This window comes from Charadrius vociferus, unplaced genomic scaffold (assembly GCF_000708025.1).
Source record: "Charadrius vociferus isolate BGI_N301 unplaced genomic scaffold, ASM70802v2 scaffold329, whole genome shotgun sequence".
Taxonomy (NCBI): Eukaryota; Metazoa; Chordata; class Aves; order Charadriiformes; family Charadriidae; genus Charadrius; species Charadrius vociferus.
Window position 1 is genome coordinate 2,065,620 of NW_009649982.1, and position 19,097 is coordinate 2,084,716.

Here is a 19,097-nt window from a genome sequence, read left to right on the forward strand (position 1 = left end):
TATGGTATGAAACATACACACCATTCCAGTGCTGTAGAAATTCACGGCTCTTCCTTTAACAGCCAAGAGTGACATGGCTCTAGACTCCGTGGAAACCAAGGGGAGGAAAATTATCCACACAGCACTTTGCTGTTTTTCATCTGTAGTTGCATCCCTCTTGAACAGCAGTTGTTCAATGGTGGGTCACGTTACTCCTTCAGCACTCAGCCTTTTGAAACCCCTGTTTTTATTTAATTATATACTTCCCACTTACCTATATGGGCTCACAGAAGAGTTAATACCCTAAAAACCTCCTAGCGTTTCCCCTAGGAATCAGGATGAAGAAGAAGAGGTAATCAGCCCTTCTGCAACAGTGACTTTGCCTTGAAATTGCTCCGACAGCACACGGAAAGGCACAGGCTGATGTTTCTTCTAGGGCAAGAGGCAGCTGTACAGCTCATCCTTCAGCCAGGAGAGTGACAGTTTCCTTTCCTCATACAAGTTAATTTTTTGAGCCTGAAGCAAACAAGTAGGTGTTATTAGAACTATTCAGATCAAACATCTATCTCTATATGGAAGGTGAAATACTGAAGAGGAATAAATAATTCTGCAACACTTTTTTTTCCCCGATAAAGAAAAGTTGCTTGAAGGAGTAACTCATGGCAAAGCTCAGTTTATTTAATGACAGAAATAACCGTAACTTTATACATCTAACACTAAATAAAAACAGCAGAATGTACAGATCAAATTCATTATGTACAGGAATTCACTAGGAATACATTATAAATGGACACTTCTCATGAACTCTGTTTAAAAAAAAATCAAATTAAATAATATCAATTGCGTATTTGCAGTCTGACTTAAAACAGATTGCAGAAGGGTAGCGAACATCTTAAATTAAGGGCTGAAATCTAAAGAACAACATAAGGCAACTTCGCACAGGACAGGAACAGCAAAGCTCAGAGTGATGCTCCCTACTTACCTCATGCCCTTCTGAAAAGGTAAGGCACAGTACGCTAGGAAAGGGGTGCCGCAACATTCAGCTTTGATGTTCCCGGCTGAGTCTTGTTTAGGAAACAACCTTTTGTGATTTTTTTTAATGTTTGTTTGATTTTTTGTTTTTAAATGGCAGGCCATCGGGTCAGTTAAAGCATTTTTACAGTGGGTAACAAGGGTCCAAAATTCAGGTTCACTTCTGTCTCCTCCGTAGGTTGGGAAAATAAATAAATGCACCAAAGATTAAACTGAGGTGCTGGTTATATTCTTTTTGTAACGTAACACACTAAATATACAAATAATGTTCTAGCACTATTTACAGCTATTTTTCCTAGAACATCTCCCCACTTTAATAATACATAATTATTTGTAAGATACAAACATTGAAGTAAATTTTAAAGTTCACCTAGCAAGCTTTTAAATCTTTTCCCATCATAATGGCAGTATTTTAATTTTAAGCAGGATGGCTATCTCCAGATTCTTGACCATAGAAAAATTCAAGAGTTACAGCTAGCGGTATTTTTTTTTAAAGTATTCATTTTAGTTTTACTCCATTTGGTAATTAGAAAAGAATACTATTGTAAAGGGCTGCAGGATGTATAAATAACTACATTACTTCTCTGCAGGAAGACCCTGCCCTTTGAAATAGTCATCTACAGATTAATTTGGATCCAAGGCAGGAACTCAAACTACATATTGCTTAAAAAATTTTCAACAATTGGTTATCTACATACTTCCAAAGTATAAAAGGAACAGTCCATTCTGTAGCTTAGTAGACAGATACTCAAATAGTTAAATAAGATGAAAGAAGTACTAATTCAAATGAGGTGGTTATTTTGTCACAGATTTTGCTTAAATTTTGTTCAGTGGATCCGTTTCACAGGTAGCACAGAGTTATATGCATGTAGCTTTGTATATGAAGTTTACCCTGTGATAATACAGGCTTCTGGCTCCTTGGCTATCTTGCTGCTGTCAAAGTTGGGAAACATTTGGTAATACTATAGACTGAGAACAATTTAAAGAATACAGTTCTGGCCATTCATGTGCGTAGCACATTCAGTTACCTTGACAGACATGTTTCTTGCTTAAAAAAAACCAAACCAAACAACAATGAAAGAACCCACACCCTGTACAGATTAAGACGCGCACTGCTCATGGTATTAAATCAGAGACATTTAAACTTGGGCTAAGTATGGCCGTGAGTCATGCTTACTCGCAGGAAAACTTAGTAAGATTTTTCCCATCTATGTGGTGTAATACCGGGAATTAGCTTGCCCTGGAAGTATTTTCTTACAGCAGCAGTAATAAGGTCTTCTGGAGACTCTGGTATTTTGAGAAAAGTATGAGGCAAAAATTAATTTAAGATTTTCATAGTTGTCTATCCTGATATGGTTATGTGTCCCATCTGGGAATTAGCAGGGCTCCTCCTTTAGACATGATACAAGACCACATCAGATCATAACTAGCCAGACTTCTTCAGTATATTTATATTCCCAAAGAAGTGTGCCATTAGACTTTTTTCACTTAAGAGTTTCTACATCAAATGTAATGGAAAAGTAGGAACATCCATCATTAGGTTGCCTGCTCTGGATACATACAACAATGCAGGTGACAGCTTCCTTTACGCAACCAAACGTCATTAAAGGAAACATGGTTGTGCATAGAGGCTGAAGTGTAAGTTCCTCGCTTACACATAAAAAGTGGTTCACTTCTCTAAGCAGTTTCCCTGCAGTGGGCTGTCCTCTGGTCAACTAAAATTCACAATCCGTCTCAGAGAACCACTTCCTTTCATTGACTTCAATGGATCCCTGCCCATTAGTTGTAAAACATTTTACAGTGTTCTGCTGAACGCTGGACCTGCCACCCACTGACCTGGAATTTAAATAAGTTCTTCAAAACTAGGATTCACTAACTGCCGATGGTGCATCTACCCAAAGAAAAAAGCCTCAGATTTTCTGTGCGTCGTGTGAAGTGCAAGCTGCACAAAACATTCTACCATTCCCTCATCTTGGAGAGTAAACAGACAGAATCCAATACAGGCAATTTGCTCACAAACTTGATGAAATGCTCATAAAAACAAAAATTAAAAAAAAAAATGCTGTGCATTTCTAGTTTTTAGTGCAGCCTCTATTTTTTTTTTCTTTTCATTTTTTAAGTTACAGCATGATACTTACTCCATGACACAGAAAACATTATTATTCCAATTTTTTTTTTTTTTTTAAAGTTATGGCCAGTGCAGAAACCTTAGCCTTCAAAGCCTTGGCCCACACTGAAGCATCTTAACTTTTTCCCTGTAATGCACGGGGCAGTATTTCATCACCAAGACATTCAGTACTGCGGATGAACTGTTTGAGAACAGGCATCGCTGTAAGCCTCAGAGACCCAGTTAAATACTTCGCTCTCAGAGACCGTAAAACCTCATCCTTCTTGCTCTCTCATCTCCTGTGTTCAGTCTGTCTTTGTAACATGGGCCACTTCAACTTCTACAGTTTCGATGGCCTGCGTCACTTCAGCCATCTTCTGTCCTTGCTGTTGTGCCAATACATAATTTACCACCTGCATGATGCTTTGGTCAGAAAGAGTGGAGACTGATGTACATTCCTCAGTAGCTGCAACTGCTTCAATGGCTTCAAGTGTCTCTCCTGTCACTACCACGGTCTCAATCTCACCACCGCCAACGCTAATCTCGGTTTCTTGTTCCTGCACGTCTGCTGCTAAAATGCTGATAGCATGCTCCACCTGTGTCCCCTGGTTATGAAACTGAAGAGTATCTTTTTCCAGCATAATTTTGCAAGGTACGTAGTCCCTATGAAACTTGGTCATGTGCTTCCGCAGCGTCCGGGCATCTATGTAAGCTTCGTTGCACACTGGACAGACGTACGGTCGCTCTCCAGTATGTGTCCTCACGTGACGCTTCAATGAACGTGCGTCGGCCCAGGCTACTCCGCAAGTTAGACATTCAAATGGCTTCACACCTGTTCTCAAAGGGAAAGCAAGGGAAGATGACCATCAACATTCACAAATATGCTTAAGTGATGATGAGAAGCGAAAGGGAGAACAGCGGTATAAAAGAACAAAAGAAATACAACTTTCTCTATGTAAGGAGGAGATCTTGTTAACCATTTCTGTACTACAATATAATACAAGCAATAATACATTCAATGGTAAGATTTTCCCCAAGTGCTCTGCCATTTCTAACATTTTACTTTTAAAGAACTTTTTCTTTTCAAAATTCCTTTTAATGCAGTTTCTCCCCTGTTTTAAGTACATACTGCTTAATAAAATTCATTTCTTTTTTGCTGGTGATGGCTTTCGGAAACCAAGTTTTACTTCACAGAATTTATCACTTACATTCCTAGTCACAATTTGTTTCTGTAAATCTTACTATATACATCTCATCAAATCAGCACTTACTCTAGTTCGCTTGTAATGCTATCTACAGCTTTTTCCCCTCCTCCTCCACACCGCATATGTTCAAATACTGCGCCTGATGTTTGTATAATCTTATTCTCCCTTACAACGGCTGAGTTCTGTGGTCTGTAGTATCTAATGGGGCGTGTGGGTGGTGACAAACACTACTTCAATACTGGGTTTTCCAGTTACTGTAGATTTAGGCTAGGTACCTATTACAGGACACTTTCTCTGTTTAGAAACAAACACAAAATCTCCATTTCAGTAGTTAGACAGCTCTTAGGTTTATTCATAACAGATCTTTAAAAGGAGACATGCTTCAAAAGACTGGTTTTTGCCCCAAGACAGAAGTCTATATAGACTTCCAACAGAGCTGGACAACCAAATACTGAAAAAATCAGTATCATACGTCACATCTAAAGTAAAAATGCACATGCTTTTTTTTTTTTTTCAATTACAAAATGTTTTCATATTTTCCCCAAGCTTTGTATAGTTTACTGCTTGTTATAAATCAAGAAGTTTACCAATTTCCAACAGTGATCCTTTTTTTTAAATTCAGGCCAATTGCTCTCCTGTTTGAAGAATATTTTGTTAACTGCCAGCACCTTTCAAACTGGAGAATGTTTTACTACATGCAATTCTTTGCCAGATACACATTTTTCATCACTTCTACAAAAGTTCCTCTTCCATTAAAGTTCTGAGAAGGACAAGTTGTTACGGTCCCTGTGTGTGACTGCAGTTTTAGGGAAGATCCCAGCCGCCACCTCTAGGAATCACTGGAAGCAAGCTGACAAACCAGGACTAGCATAAAAGTAACTGGAGAACCTGTAAGAACTTCTACAGGTCTTGCACCACAGGACACAGAGACTCAAAGAAACAAAACCCCCTTTCTCTATAATGTTTTTAGGGGCTGAGGGATGTCATGACTACTTGTTTTCTACATACCTTCATGATTATTCATGTGTCTCCTATATTCCCGGAGCTGTGTGAATTTTCTTCCGCAATGCTCACAAACTCGTTCCAGGTTTTGTTTTGCTCTTCCTTTCTTACCATGTGTGGCTTTCTTTACATGTCTTCTGTACAAAGCTTTCTCATAAAATTCTTTACCACATATATTACACCTAAAATGTGTTAAGAGAGAAATCTATTGAAACCATTATTCTATGCTTACGTTATGCTTTTTAAACCAAAACGCACTTAATTATAGTAGGCAGAGTTTAATGGGAATACTGTCAGGTATGACAAGTAGTTCCATAATTAGAAATAATACAGTTGGACTGAGCAATGTTTTCTCTTATTCACAGCCACAAAGCTTCCACTTACCACTCTAGAGAAGTGTGATTGCATACAAACTATTTCTAACTTCATCAATTACATTAATCAGGATTGTGCCAGCAGGTTAACAGTTGGACCACACTATTAGAAGTCACAGATCTGTTCTCAAGTACTCAAGACCCCAGTCAACATCAATCAATTGGTGCTTTAACAATGGATCAGGCAGTTCCTTGTTGACTGGCTGTGGATCTGTATAACCTCATATTGATTAACACATTTCAGTTGTTAAATGAATTTCTTCTTACCTATAAGGGTCTGTGACAGAATGAGACTTCACATGAGAATACCAGTCTTTCTTCCAACTGTAACATTTTCCACAGAACTGGCACTGAAATGGCTTCACACCTAAATGTTTGTTCATATGCTGCCGAAGATCTCGAGCTTCATAGAAACTCTTTTCACACCTGTAACAGTAAAGGTTTTAGCATCCCACATAAGAAAGACCTTGGTGACCCTGATTTCAAAGGCACTGGAACCCTTTTCTTTAATGACAACTGAAGACTTTGAGAAGACAACACCTGTTGTGTCATCAATATCTATATAAAGCACAATCCCTTTCCAAATTAGGGAAAATTAAAAGGAACAGCAGCTTATCTGAAAGTCTGGAATATAACTTGAGGACCTCTGAAACATTTTTGTCTGTTATGGGTAACTATTCTTTCTGTTATTTTCATGGGGAATAATCAAAGGCAAACTGACTGGAAGACATCAGAAATTTGTAACAGAAATAGTAACAGCTGTTTCTTCCCTTAACCAGAGAGGATTAATTTTTGATACAAAGATAACCAGGATTCGTTGTTTGTAATACTCAAACATGGGGTTTTTTAGAAATTAAAAAAAAAAAAAATTCAGAATCCTACAAGAAAGTATCTGAAAGTAGTGATACTCATTCTTTAGCTTGCTGTTTGTATACATCTAAACCCAGCCAAATTCCTAGTTTTCCTTCATTTGTACCTTGCCATAGTATGACTATATAAAATTACAAATCACTAGCTCCTCTTGGTATGAAAACTACAGAGGTCAGTCTAATCAAAGACATGATTTCTCCCTTTGAAAGAAACTCTACTCTTCAGACATCTTTGCCTGATCATCTGCATCTCTTCCTCATGTAGCATCATATACCTGTATGACTCAAGAAAGGGCAGAGGCAGAGAAATGCCAGCAAGCAAAGGTGGAGGATTCACCTTCTACAGATGATCGACCTCTGGAATGTGGGAATTGCAGAATTCCCAACCTCCAGCGGAATCTGAGAAAAAAAAAGTTTCCATACAGGAACAAAACTTTTAATGTTACATTTCAAGAAGAATGGGCATTCTGTAGAGGAAAAAAGCCTTCTTTGCTTTTGAGATATAAAAAAAAAAAAAATAAAAAATGGTGATGGTCTTGAGCCAATTAAACAACCTCCTCCTCCTCCTCGGCTGGAAAAGCTGACCACTTCAGTTCAAATGGGGATCTTAGGGATCCTGGGTTTGCAGATCCACATCAAAAAGTACCCAAGAGTCTTGAATGGAGTCAGCACTTGGTGCTCTCCTCTCAAGGACTGCGTATTTAGAAAAGCCATTAGAGAAGTAAAAAAACTTAAGCAACCACCACCCTTTAACACTCTCACGCACTACTGTAATTTAATTGAATACTTCGCTGGAAATCCTCCATGAACATTTTAGGAAAATAAGTCACGTTAAGCTTTGTTCAACTGGGCCGGAAGCTCAAACTCAAGCCTGTCAGGGAGATTTACATACCAAGCCACCAAACTAGAAAACGGAAGTCTGGTTATTGCTTAGTGAAGGTGTCTAAACCATTTGTGACAACATGAATTATATTCTTAGTAGAGATCTCAACTGTAGAAGCAGCAAGGACTGTGTATGTTTTAAAGGAGTTGGGCAATCAAAATACCTTTTCTGTCAAGGTGAGCCCATGACTGTACTGCCTTGAGTAAAAAAAAAAAAAAAAAATTTACTTTTTAAATATATTTTGCCTTCAAAATAAAAATTGCCTTCCCTAGTATGTTTCCTTAAACAGTTCCATTCCTGTTGTGGACCCTATTAGCTCTGTTCTTTGCATTTCTAAGATCGGTATTTTTAGCATTCCAAAGCACTAAGTAAAAACATTGCTGACAGAATTAAGGTATGTTTTCAGCAGTCAGAAAATACTATTTTCACTAGCATGCAGCAGCACTACCAGACATACTTTAAACAATACTTTAGATGAAAGCTTTCATTAAAACCATGAGTTGCATGAAGGCAATCCTATAAATTGTACAACCACTCTTGATACCCGAGAGAGTTTTCCAGAGACAGTTTGCAAATTAAGCACCGTTTGTGCTTTTGCAGGTCACTTGAAAGGTTCTCCTATACTCTGCTTGGTCATGGCAAAAGTATCCATGTTTTGCTAACACTTTCACAGAGTTTCTGCTAAACTAAAGTCAGTAATGCAAAGGTATTTAAGTGGTCATGTAAGTTTCACAATCAAGTTAACTGCAATAGTGAGTCTTAATTTACCATGTTCATGCAGAGCTGTTTGTTAAACACAGTGTGTATTGCAGGACACACAAGTACATTACATTGTAGACTGTGAAGGAAATTTTCAAATCAAACTGAAATCAATTACCACAGTTAAAAGGGGGCAAGAACAAGCTGAAGGCCCTTCACCTCTGACAAGCATACCACTCTTCTATCTGTCCTACGAGGCAGCTTTAAAACCACCTAACTACTGATTATAGCTACAAGTGCAAACACACTCACTAGAAAACAACTGTATGAAACTAGAGCTAGGTAACAGTTAAAAACCAAGCTTTTGCTCTCCGATGCATGTATTAACAAAAGTTCATTTTTTACTCTTTTTGTTTTACAAGTCTTATTCCAGGCCAGTGAACAGTTTTACACTACGACAAGGAGCTGCTTTTAATCTTTAAAATTACCAGGATCATTAATGTTATGAAAAAAAAAGCCCACAAAAAAAACCAACCCACCAAACAACTTACTGAGTACATTGATATCCACGAACTTCAGGCTTTGGCTGGTGTTTCTTTATGTGTTTACTGAGTCCTGATGCCCTGTGGAAAGATTTTCCACAGATGGAGCAAAGATACTTGGATTCTCCTGACAAAACCAAAACAAAACATGTTACAAAGCCAGGTCTCTGTATCTCTGGAGTGCTTTGTGAGAGTATTTTTTTCTTCTCATATAATTTTTCTTAAGTAATCAGAGTAGTACTACAAAGAAAAGTTGGTTTAATTACACACAGATGGAATTTTTACGTGTATTTTGTACATGCCAATGTAACAATACAGACAGGGGGGAGCAGCAAACCTAAATTATTTTATTGCATGTTTTTAAACACGGGTACAACATTGCAGCTACTAATTAGTCATGAAATGGGAAAAACCTATAAAATTGCCCTCTTGTGCAAAAAAAAGCCCCACAATTGCCTGTGTTCATATAATATGCAACTTTTCCAGCAACGCAGCATTGCTTATGGATGACTTACATCTTGAATTTGTGGAGCACCACCTTAAAATAGAAGTTTTTTTCTCCAATTCAATATAAATTCCTTAATTTCTGGAACAAGTTTTCTTAACAAAATCAGTCTCCTCCTTTCAATTCTGCCCAACTTGGGAAACAAGAAACACAGATAATTTCTACACACTACCATTTTAAAACTCCACTTGTATTAAACTATTACATTGTCATCTTTCACAGTCTAAGACCTTTCAAGGTTTTATAAAATTTCAGTATTAGTACGGGAAGTCTTGAAAAACATATATGGAGATTCTCAGAGATTTAACTTAGCGTGTTTTCCTCTGAAAGTATAGGCTAGAAGAAGTGCAAGTGCTCCCAAACATTCCAGCTCGTTGCCTCTCTTTGTTGAATAACATGATACAGGCATAAATATGTACATAAAATAGACCAACCATGATTCCCTGTTCTTGTATAGAACATTTGCATAACAACATTAAGCTATGGTAAAATAAACCTAGAAAATAAATGCAAAAATGACTATTTACCTCTATCTCAGCTGCCTGACCAGTAGAAGAAAGAGGAGAAACTACTATTTCTTTTTTTTAAACAGTTCCTTTGACACTGAAGAACAACGTAAAGGCCAGCAGCATACCATAGCCAACCAAAGTAAAAGGATCCTCTTTCCCATCGCTTACCTGTATGAATGCTCATGTGTTCCTGAAGACTTCTTTTTGTGACAAAAGACTTCTCACACAAGTCACACTTGAACTGTTTCTGTACTTCATGGAGAGCTAAGTGCATTTTTAATCCATGCTTATACGTAAAGGTCTTTCCACAAACCTAAAAAAAATTAATATCCAGTGGAATAGAACAAATAAAACTCATTACATAGTAGGTGTTTAACTTCAAACACACCGAAACCTCCTGTATTTCTTGGGAACAAAGATGGCCAAGCCTGTGATATCGCACCAGTAGCGGAACTGGTCTGTTAGAATAGAATATTCACAGGAAGACATTCCTCTAGACATGGGAATATGAATTTTCATGGTTCAACTTCATTCTAGTTTTCTGTCTTGGACTGCAAGAATTTTCACCAGGAATGTTACAGTAGTTTTCCCTATTCTGAAGTGACCTAAATTAACCTAAACTTTAGGACAGAGTGTCAATACTAAAATACCAAGACAACATTACTAATTTGATTACAGCATAAAAGGACTTTCTCTTTACCTTGCATGCATGTGGTTTTACACCTGTATGCTTGAGCATATGTATTCTGAGTGAATAGAGCTTAGGTAGAGTTCTCCCACATATATCACATATAAATTCCCGTTTAGTTCTCCCTTTTGCCGAAGACACGCCTGTCTCCTCTCCACTAGCAGCTGCAGTGTTCACTTCAGTCTTCCGAGTGTGCCGGACAAGATGGGCTCGCAGGGAGGCACCATACTGGAATTCTTTTTTACACAACTGGGAAAGAAAATATTACAACTTTACTTTGCATTTAATACTCCAAAATTATTTCACAAAAAAGATAAACAAAGGTTTTAAGTATAGTAATATGATTAGCTATGCCTATAACCTGATTCCAATAGGCATTTTATCTCAGGTTAATTAATAGTTGTAAATTTTGAATTTTATTGCTACTGACAGAACCACTGATCACCTCCCAATAAGGCTAACTTCCAGGCTAATCTAAACACAGTTGCAAATTTACTGGTAAGGTTAAAAGTAAAGCCCACACCAGCACTGTCTTGAAAAGCAAGGGCACTCCCATGTCACATGGTGCTGTCAAGCCATGTGGCTGCACCACATTCTACCTTGCCCCATACAGATCAGGGATGCATCCACCCCTGAAATCCGTAAGGAAAATAAATACGTGTACAAAAAGAGGCAAGAAAAATAATAACCGATGTCATTATTGAAAGAATTTTCATAAAGAGGGAGGTTTACAGACAAAAAAAAACCCCAACTTACTGGGCATTTATAATCTTTAGATCTTTCATGTTTCAGTGTGTGCATTATAAGTGCATAGCGCCGCTGGAACACCATTCCACACTCAGTGCATTTGTGCTGAGCTTCTACTTCGTTATTTTCCATGGTCTCTCTTTTGGGCTGTTTCATTTTTTTCCCTCTTTGTACCAGCTTCATGGCAACCTAAATTGGAAAAACATAACCCTTGAATGAATGTTCTACACCGTATTTTATATTTTGTATTTCCTCTGCAAGTTAGTACTAAAAGTGGATGTTTCTGCGTGTTACTGTAGTACCATCTAATTTTGCTCAGTTTACTTAACTGCTAGAAAGTTACCCCCTTTCAGTTCACTACAAAACTACACATCTCATGGTGCGTAAAAGACTGGTCTTGTTTTAAAACCATGAACTGACTATAATTACAGGCAGACAACGACTTATCAGTTCAGAGGCAACTAACTATTCAACCCTAAGTAACTGTCTAAGTGAGAGCTAAGAGACAGTTACAGAGGAATCACAAAGTACTGCCAGTCACAAGTTCTATCATGTTTCCAACCCTTTCCTAAACTCCAACTTCCCTTTTCAGTATTTCCATTTGCTTTACTACAAAAACTCATCAGATAAAAAACCCAAACAACTGAGTTGTTAATAACCTGTAAAAAGTACAGTATGCAAGCACTTCTTTCTGGTTAAGAGCATTCCAGATTTACTAGTGTGTTGGTTTTTTTCCGTTAGGCAGTATTGGTAATGCTTCCTGGAGCTGATAATCTCGTTTTGCTTTGTAGAAACTTGCTGTGAAATTCTCCAAAAGCCAAATTCTAAACGATCAGGCTGCCATTTCCTGTATCAGGTATCTCCTGTTCAGGTTTCTGAGAATAAGGCAAGGGAGAAAAGTACAATGCATCCCCGTTTCTTCTTCTTGTTCTCTCAACAAGTGAGGTATCTAACAGTTTTTGAAAACATGCTAGCCCTTCCGTGTCCCTCAAAAACAAACTGAAACTCAACACAGGGACAACATTTTAATTTTTTTAATTTCGCTATTGCTCTTAAAACTTACACAAATTTGGCTAAATTGTGAAGCCACAAAAATAATTTTGTTCAGTAGATTATTAGTAAAAGCTTTGAAAATAATCCATTCATTCAAAGCACGCATCATCCCCAACATCTCCATGCCAACTGCAATTACTGTAATGCAAAAGTCAGCAGTATTTTTCCTGCAAACTCTTTTTCCTGTTATTCTTCCAGCACCAAAACTGGGAACTCAGGAAGGGGTGTCTACTTTCCAGTGCTTATACAATATCTCCCTTGAGGGGGAGCTGAGACGAAAATGCAAAAAGCTATGAAATGAGCCAGGAAAGCAGAAACCTATTCCTGAATCTAATTCTGAGCAATTATCTAAACTAACTTCTTTTTTCCATAGGTGGCCACTGTCTGTAGAACTCATCTGTCAAGGGGCCAGATTTAAAAACTGTAAAATAAGTTAACAGGAGCTGTAGGTAGATATTATCCCTCCCAAAAGAGAACAAAAACTTGCCATTCTTCAACCATCATAAATAGGTTGCTCAAATATTTTGATGGTGCTAGTTTTAACATCTGGGCTTTAAGCTGTCCATCTGTAAAAGGAGACCAACGTTACAATTTCTATCTAGAAGGGTGTTGCAACGATAACAAATTATCTCCCCGAATGTGGGAGTGGTGGCTCTAGTATGTAAACGTCCCACAGAACACCTCTGGAAATTAACAGTTCTTCGTAAGATCTAGCCAATGTGGAATGAGTAAGACAATGTGTACTCTGTCACAAAAGCAAAATGTATTAAAGCTCAATGAGGTGAACGTCAGCTATCTACAGGCACTAAAAGAGGAAAGGCTCCCGAAGGGGAATGAGTAAGACGACCGTTTCACAGAATCACAAAGAATCTTCATTAGAAAAAAATAATTGAAACAACTAGTTCAATTACTAAACATTTAATATGTTTGAGTTTTTAATACCAGTGCTCTTTGAACCCTGTTGGGTTTTTTTTGAAACTGACCCAAATCTGAAGGCAGCAGGACTGCATTACTGACTCATGATTATGTTTGAAGATCTGCATAGGATGTCAAATTTTTCATCCCTAATGCTCTGTTTTCAAGTCTTAATAAACGTAGCGTCTCACTTCTCTAACAGATAAATACATTTTTCTATGACTGACATACACACAGGCTAGTTAAGAATTAAATTCCCACATCATTAATAATTTTAGGGAGAAGATACACCTGTTGTCCAACCATAAGAAGCTGTGAGGAGATACTCAAGCTGGGCTAAGGTCACTGAGCATTCTAAGCATCTTCAATATGGAAGGAATTTTGATGCCAATGTTGTTTTGTTTTGTACAACTGTCACATCTTAGAAGTTACTTTGGTTTGCAGTAATGTTAATTGCTCAAAAAGAAAAACATTTGCCAGACAGTGCTTGGAATCAGGAAACGGTCTTTTCAGATTGGTCTCGAAACACTGGACGATTACTGACAACAGGCCTAAAGACATAAAGAATACCTGCTGTATTGCAGATTTAGGATTTGTCTTTCTATTTTGCAATTTTTTTTCAATTCCTTTATGCAGTCTGATATATCCACCTTCACTAACAGAACGCTGGCGAAGCTTGCTTTTGTAAGTGTCATCCTGGCTGGAAGCTAGGCTTTCTGGTTGTGAAACTGAAACACTCTGTTCTTTACTTTGCCTGTCACGTTTTTGCTGGAGTGTTTCTGAGGAGTCTTCGGAAGCATTGTCCACACTTGCTTTACCACTTTCATTTTGATCTGTCCCAATTTCTGTTTGACTTTCTGTGTCCATGGCTTCCGCAGCCGATTGCTCAGCCTCTACAACAGACACAGTGCTATTTGAAATGCTCTCCAGCAGCTGCATCTTGACATAATTTTCAGTTGTTTCACACTGCTCCACAGGCTTCGAAAGATCACCTGGAGTGGCCTCTGTAGGCTCTGCGGGCAGGAGGTCAGGCTGGGGTGCTGCTGCCTCTTCTGTCCCAGCAGAGGAAGGAGCTCCATTCAAAGCTACGGGTACTTCACTGGCTGTGAGCTCAGGTTGCTCCGCACCATCCACGGGCTGCATCTCAACTTCAGTCTGCTCTGCTAAATTTTGTGTCGACTCTACTGTTTGAATATCTCCCTTTTGGTACACTGTAATTTGTTTTTCTTCCATCTGTTTGTGCACATTTTCACAGATTTCAAGGACCTCTGACATGAAGAGATGCCGTGCAAGCATGGCCACTTCTGCCATACTACAGAAGTCAAAAGTTAATTCTGAAGTATAAGCAAATTCCAATAGAGGCAGGAAACTGGACTTGCAGAACCCTACCAGAAACAAAACAAAAGATTAGAGCAAACACTGATGACCCCGAATTACACCAAAATATCCCATGATGGATACTACAGTTCACCTTTGATATGGTTAAGTCTGAAATTTAGAGTGAAACACACTTGCAAGTAACATTGAAGCCCCTCCACTGGGACTCAATTAGTTGTCATTTACGCAAAAGCATCCTCCTTGTGTATTTTCTAAGTGGAAGTAAGCTCAGACAACTCTCTAATAAGTAAGTAGAACTGAGGTATTTTCAAAATAAAATTCTCTAGAAGAATGTTTCAAGATACTGGGAGAGCCACGGTATTTTTGAATCAGATTAATCCTAATTTAACCAGAGTCTTTCTGGACCTGCTACATTCAGAAAGTAGTCAGGACCTAAATAACAACTGATGCAGCAGAAAAATAAGAAAGTGGCTAATGAAAACGATAAATGTATGTATATATAGATAGAAATGCTTATAAATAAGTTTTTGGTATAATTTTCCATGGTTCTGTAAATCATAAATCAAATATTTAATTTGGGGGACCTTCTGGACCATCACACTAGAAGTCTTCATGCATATCTATTGTTCATGCAGAAAAAGACACAGTTAAGAAATTAATGAGAAAGCAATGCAATAGGCATATGTTCTGTACAGTATTCTTATTCACTACAAGGCTATTTTTAGAACATTTAGGATCGTCTCCTATCTTTAAGGTACCAGAAGGTTTGAAAAATAAGCAGAAACATGTATAATAGTGCTTTACAGACATAAGAAACAATTTAGTATTTGATCAGCTAAACAGCTCTCCGAGAAGCTAGTCAACATCCTCTCTTGATGTATTCAAGCATTTGATTATGTTCCCTTTTTTAACATTTGTGACTAATACAAGGAAAAAACACACCTAAGCAAAGTAAAAATCAAACCAAAGCATCTATGAAATCCCATAGTCCATACAACAAGGAAGATCAGATTATGCAAAACCAGAGGGGTCGCTTTAGCATTAAAATCCACACAAAATACTTTTAGATTAAAAGAGAGAAAAAAAGCAAGATAAAGTATTTGGTTGTCTTGAACACTCAAAAAAGACTGAATCAAACACTGTACACCTTACTTAGGATATTATGATTTCTAGCTTTGAAACCCACAACAATTCACCTGACAGATCCACTACAGCTTCATGACTAGAGACAGCTCCCTTTTCAATGAAGAGCTCTCGGAAGTACTCGCTGTTGGCTGCCAAGACAGATTTGTGAGCTTTGTACTCCTCTCCTTCAATCAGCAGAGTCACATCACAGAACTGATTGGAAAGCCTCTGCTGATTCAGTTGGTTTAAGACTGACAGACAATGTTTGGAAGATGACTGCTTCACAAGGCCCTTACTGTCAACCTGTCATAAACAACATTATGAGAACTTCATTACATTTAGACTGTGCCTTTTTAAGCATTCACACTGAAACACAGAAAAGGATTATTTTCTGCAACCGTACAATTAGTTCAAGCCTGTAAAATATACAGCTTAACTTTACGATTGTTTTCTTTCTTTAAATGAGCCAAGTCTCTCCCTCCCTCCAGACACAGTTAAAACAGACAACTGGAAAAACGGAAAGACAGATATTCAAACAGTTCTTTGACTGTATTTTTCAATGCTACAGTCTGAAATGGTTTCTATTATTCAAGTATCTTTACATGCGTATGAGCCCCCAGTTATCATCAAGAATTTTATATATAAATATAGTATCATTTATTAAGGAACAGATATAGATTCCATAAGAATCTTGTATACGATGCTTTACTAATTATACTTTTGCCATTCATTTTCCCTTGGGTCCTATATGCATAAAAAGGAGTTGGGATGATTTCATTTTCCAAAGATGACATACTATATTTAATTTCATGTCATATATACCAGTAACCCCTTTCCACATATAGAATATCTTTGGCAAAATTTATGTCATCTTATTATTGCAAGATTATCACAACAATGGAAAATAAGTATGCAACTAACACCACATTAACAAACATCTTAAATATATGCAGATGTAAACAACGATACTTACAAATACGAGCTCATGCTTTGCTATTGGCTTCTTCTTCACAGGCTTTGGGGATGCAGCTGGGATCGATGCTGTATTACTCAATTCATCATCTGTTTCATTACTATCTTCATGCGATTTTGCATCCAGTCCTAGTTCCTCCAGCATTTCAGAAGGATCTGACAGAGATCTAGAGCGGTCTAGCTTTTCCTGGCACTTGCTGCATTCTTTAATGTAATCTTTAACCTGCTTAAGAATACCTAAGAAAAATTAACGGAGCTTAATTAGGCTTCTAATCATCTTTCAATTTACCTTAAACATGTCACTAAATATGTAGGTGATCAGCAAAACGGTATTAAACACTTACTGAGAAAAAAATAAGTCAGTCACATACACGTGCCATCTCTGACTTTTTACCAGTTCTGCTTCTCCCATACTGTTGTACAATACTGTATGTCACTACTGTAATCCATCATCACTTTGAGATAGAACATTTGGAACATCACTATATCAAGAAGACCCTCCTAGAAAGAATTTTAAGGCTAGAAAAAAATATTTGTATTTATACATTCACCCTAACAATCCCAATAAAATAAAAGCTGTAACCTGATCCTGCACTTAGCCCACACAAAGTGCATCTCAACTTGTCCTTACTGAAGGGGACAAGAATCAGAAGGTTCACCTAAGGGCTTTTGCAAGATTGGGACCAACTGTGTTATACGCAATGACACTTGATATGTATTATTAACACAGATTTAAATCAATTGCTTATAATTTTTGAATTTAGAGAAATTTGTTTCCCACCAGTACTTCAACTACTGTAACTAAATAATTTTAGATAATCAACAGTTCCTAAGCTCAGGGTCCTCTTCTAGGTGCCAAGGCATTTTCAGTGTACGGCTTTCAACCCAAATTAATTTTCTTCACTAGGACAATATAAAAGCATTCATAGCAACAACCATGTCTCTATAGTTCAAAAACTACCACAGTTCAAAAACTTGGCTGAGCCAGAGTTAGACTTGCACTGCGCACACCTTTTCAGAGCATGAGATGCACTGTCATTACATACCTATCTCTGCAAGGATCAGGAAAACGCAGACTTCAGGTAACCCAAGGCATTCATGCCCGTTTCAAACATTTTTACATTTCCTTGATTTCATCTGAAACCAGGGCTAGTTCTCAGGACAGAAGGCCTCCGGTCTTCAAATCCCATATCTATCTAACGCCCTTCCTGGTCACTGGGACATACTCCAGCCCATTGCTTGCCAGTTACAAACGGACAGACACAACAGACTGGCACCCATCTCAGGATATGACTGGGTCAAAGCTGCTGTCCATTAGCAGCAGAAAAGTATTCTAACGGTAGTGAGAAAACAATGTTTTCAAGGAGACACAGATAAAAAAGAAAACGTTTGAACTGAATGCAGGGCGTGAATTTTAGTATGCTCAGTGCAAGAGAAATAAGAGAATATAAGTTGTGCAAATAAAGGTAACCTATAAGATCAAAAGATACAGAATACAGAATGCCCTCTTCTGACAAACAGAAGATATACTCAGGACTGTTAAGGAAGTTTCCAGCATAGGATGACAGTAGATGCTAGAACAGTCCAATATCGGGCAGACGATGAGAACCCAAATAATGGCAGAACGACCATCATCCAAAATGAATGTATCAACTTTGAGACACCAAATCTTTTTTCACATCAAAGATCTTCAAGTCAACGAGATCTGGAGTGGAAGGATGAGCTGCAGCTAGAGCAAAAATTCTCCAAATTAAGATAGGGAAAACTAAAGCTGAAATGACAGATGTGCTGACTGATGGACCAAAAAAGCAGAACAGGAGAAGCAATACAGAAACTGGGCCCTGGGCAACTGAAAAGCGGGATATTTGTTTGATGGATACGCAAGACTAAAAGTAGAACACCAAATCCAAAGGGAACACAGATACCAAGTCATTGGCTCAGCCAAAAGAAGGTCCCGGCTGGGAATTATTCCTGCTCATACACTACCATTTCTACCAGCTATGACATCACTCAAGGCCCTGCTGAGAATTAGTTTGGGCTTTTCAGTTCCTTATTGCAAGAGACAAATATGACAGTAAGTGCAGCAAGGACTACAAACCATCACTGGCAGCTCTACTATTTAAACGTGAACACCGTCCACACACTAGTTGGAAAAGGTATTATTACAAGGTTAAAAGCTAAACTAGATCATATGGAATGGGTTATCGCCCTGTACATACAAAGCATACAAGTCGAGAAATTGCTACCTTGTACGCAACACCTGGACGGGGACAGTCACGCTCCTCGTTTCCATATATAGACACACATTGGAAATACGGCTACTGAATAAGAAGCCCGAGGGCCACCTGCTGCCCACGCTGTAACTCTCAGGGCGAGGCCTGCCCCTCAAGGAGCGACCCACAGCCGCAGCCCGCAAGACCCCGCGCTTCGAGGCGGCAGCGTTGAAAAAGGCCGGTCAGCAAGCGACATCCCCGCCGGCTTTTCTCCCCGGCAGGGGGTGCGCCGCCATTCCCCCCCCCCCCCCCCCCCCGAACCGCAGAGCACGGGCGCGAG

At 38.4% G+C, this 19,097-nt stretch overlaps 1 protein-coding gene across 1 annotated transcript; it reads right to left on the reverse strand.

Moving 5' to 3' along the window:
* Window positions 1–3,423: 3,423 nt before the first annotated feature.
* Window positions 3,424–16,785, reverse strand: ZBTB11 (zinc finger and BTB domain containing 11; the record flags this gene model as incomplete). Its single annotated transcript, XM_009891634.1, has 10 exons — window positions 3,424–3,950; window positions 5,332–5,507; window positions 5,967–6,125; window positions 8,702–8,819; window positions 9,875–10,019; window positions 10,407–10,643; window positions 11,151–11,330; window positions 13,680–14,494; window positions 15,644–15,875; window positions 16,546–16,785. Coding segments are annotated over 10 exons (2,829 nt in total), but the record flags the coding sequence as incomplete, so codon positions are not given.
* Window positions 16,786–19,097: the final 2,312 nt, after the last annotated feature.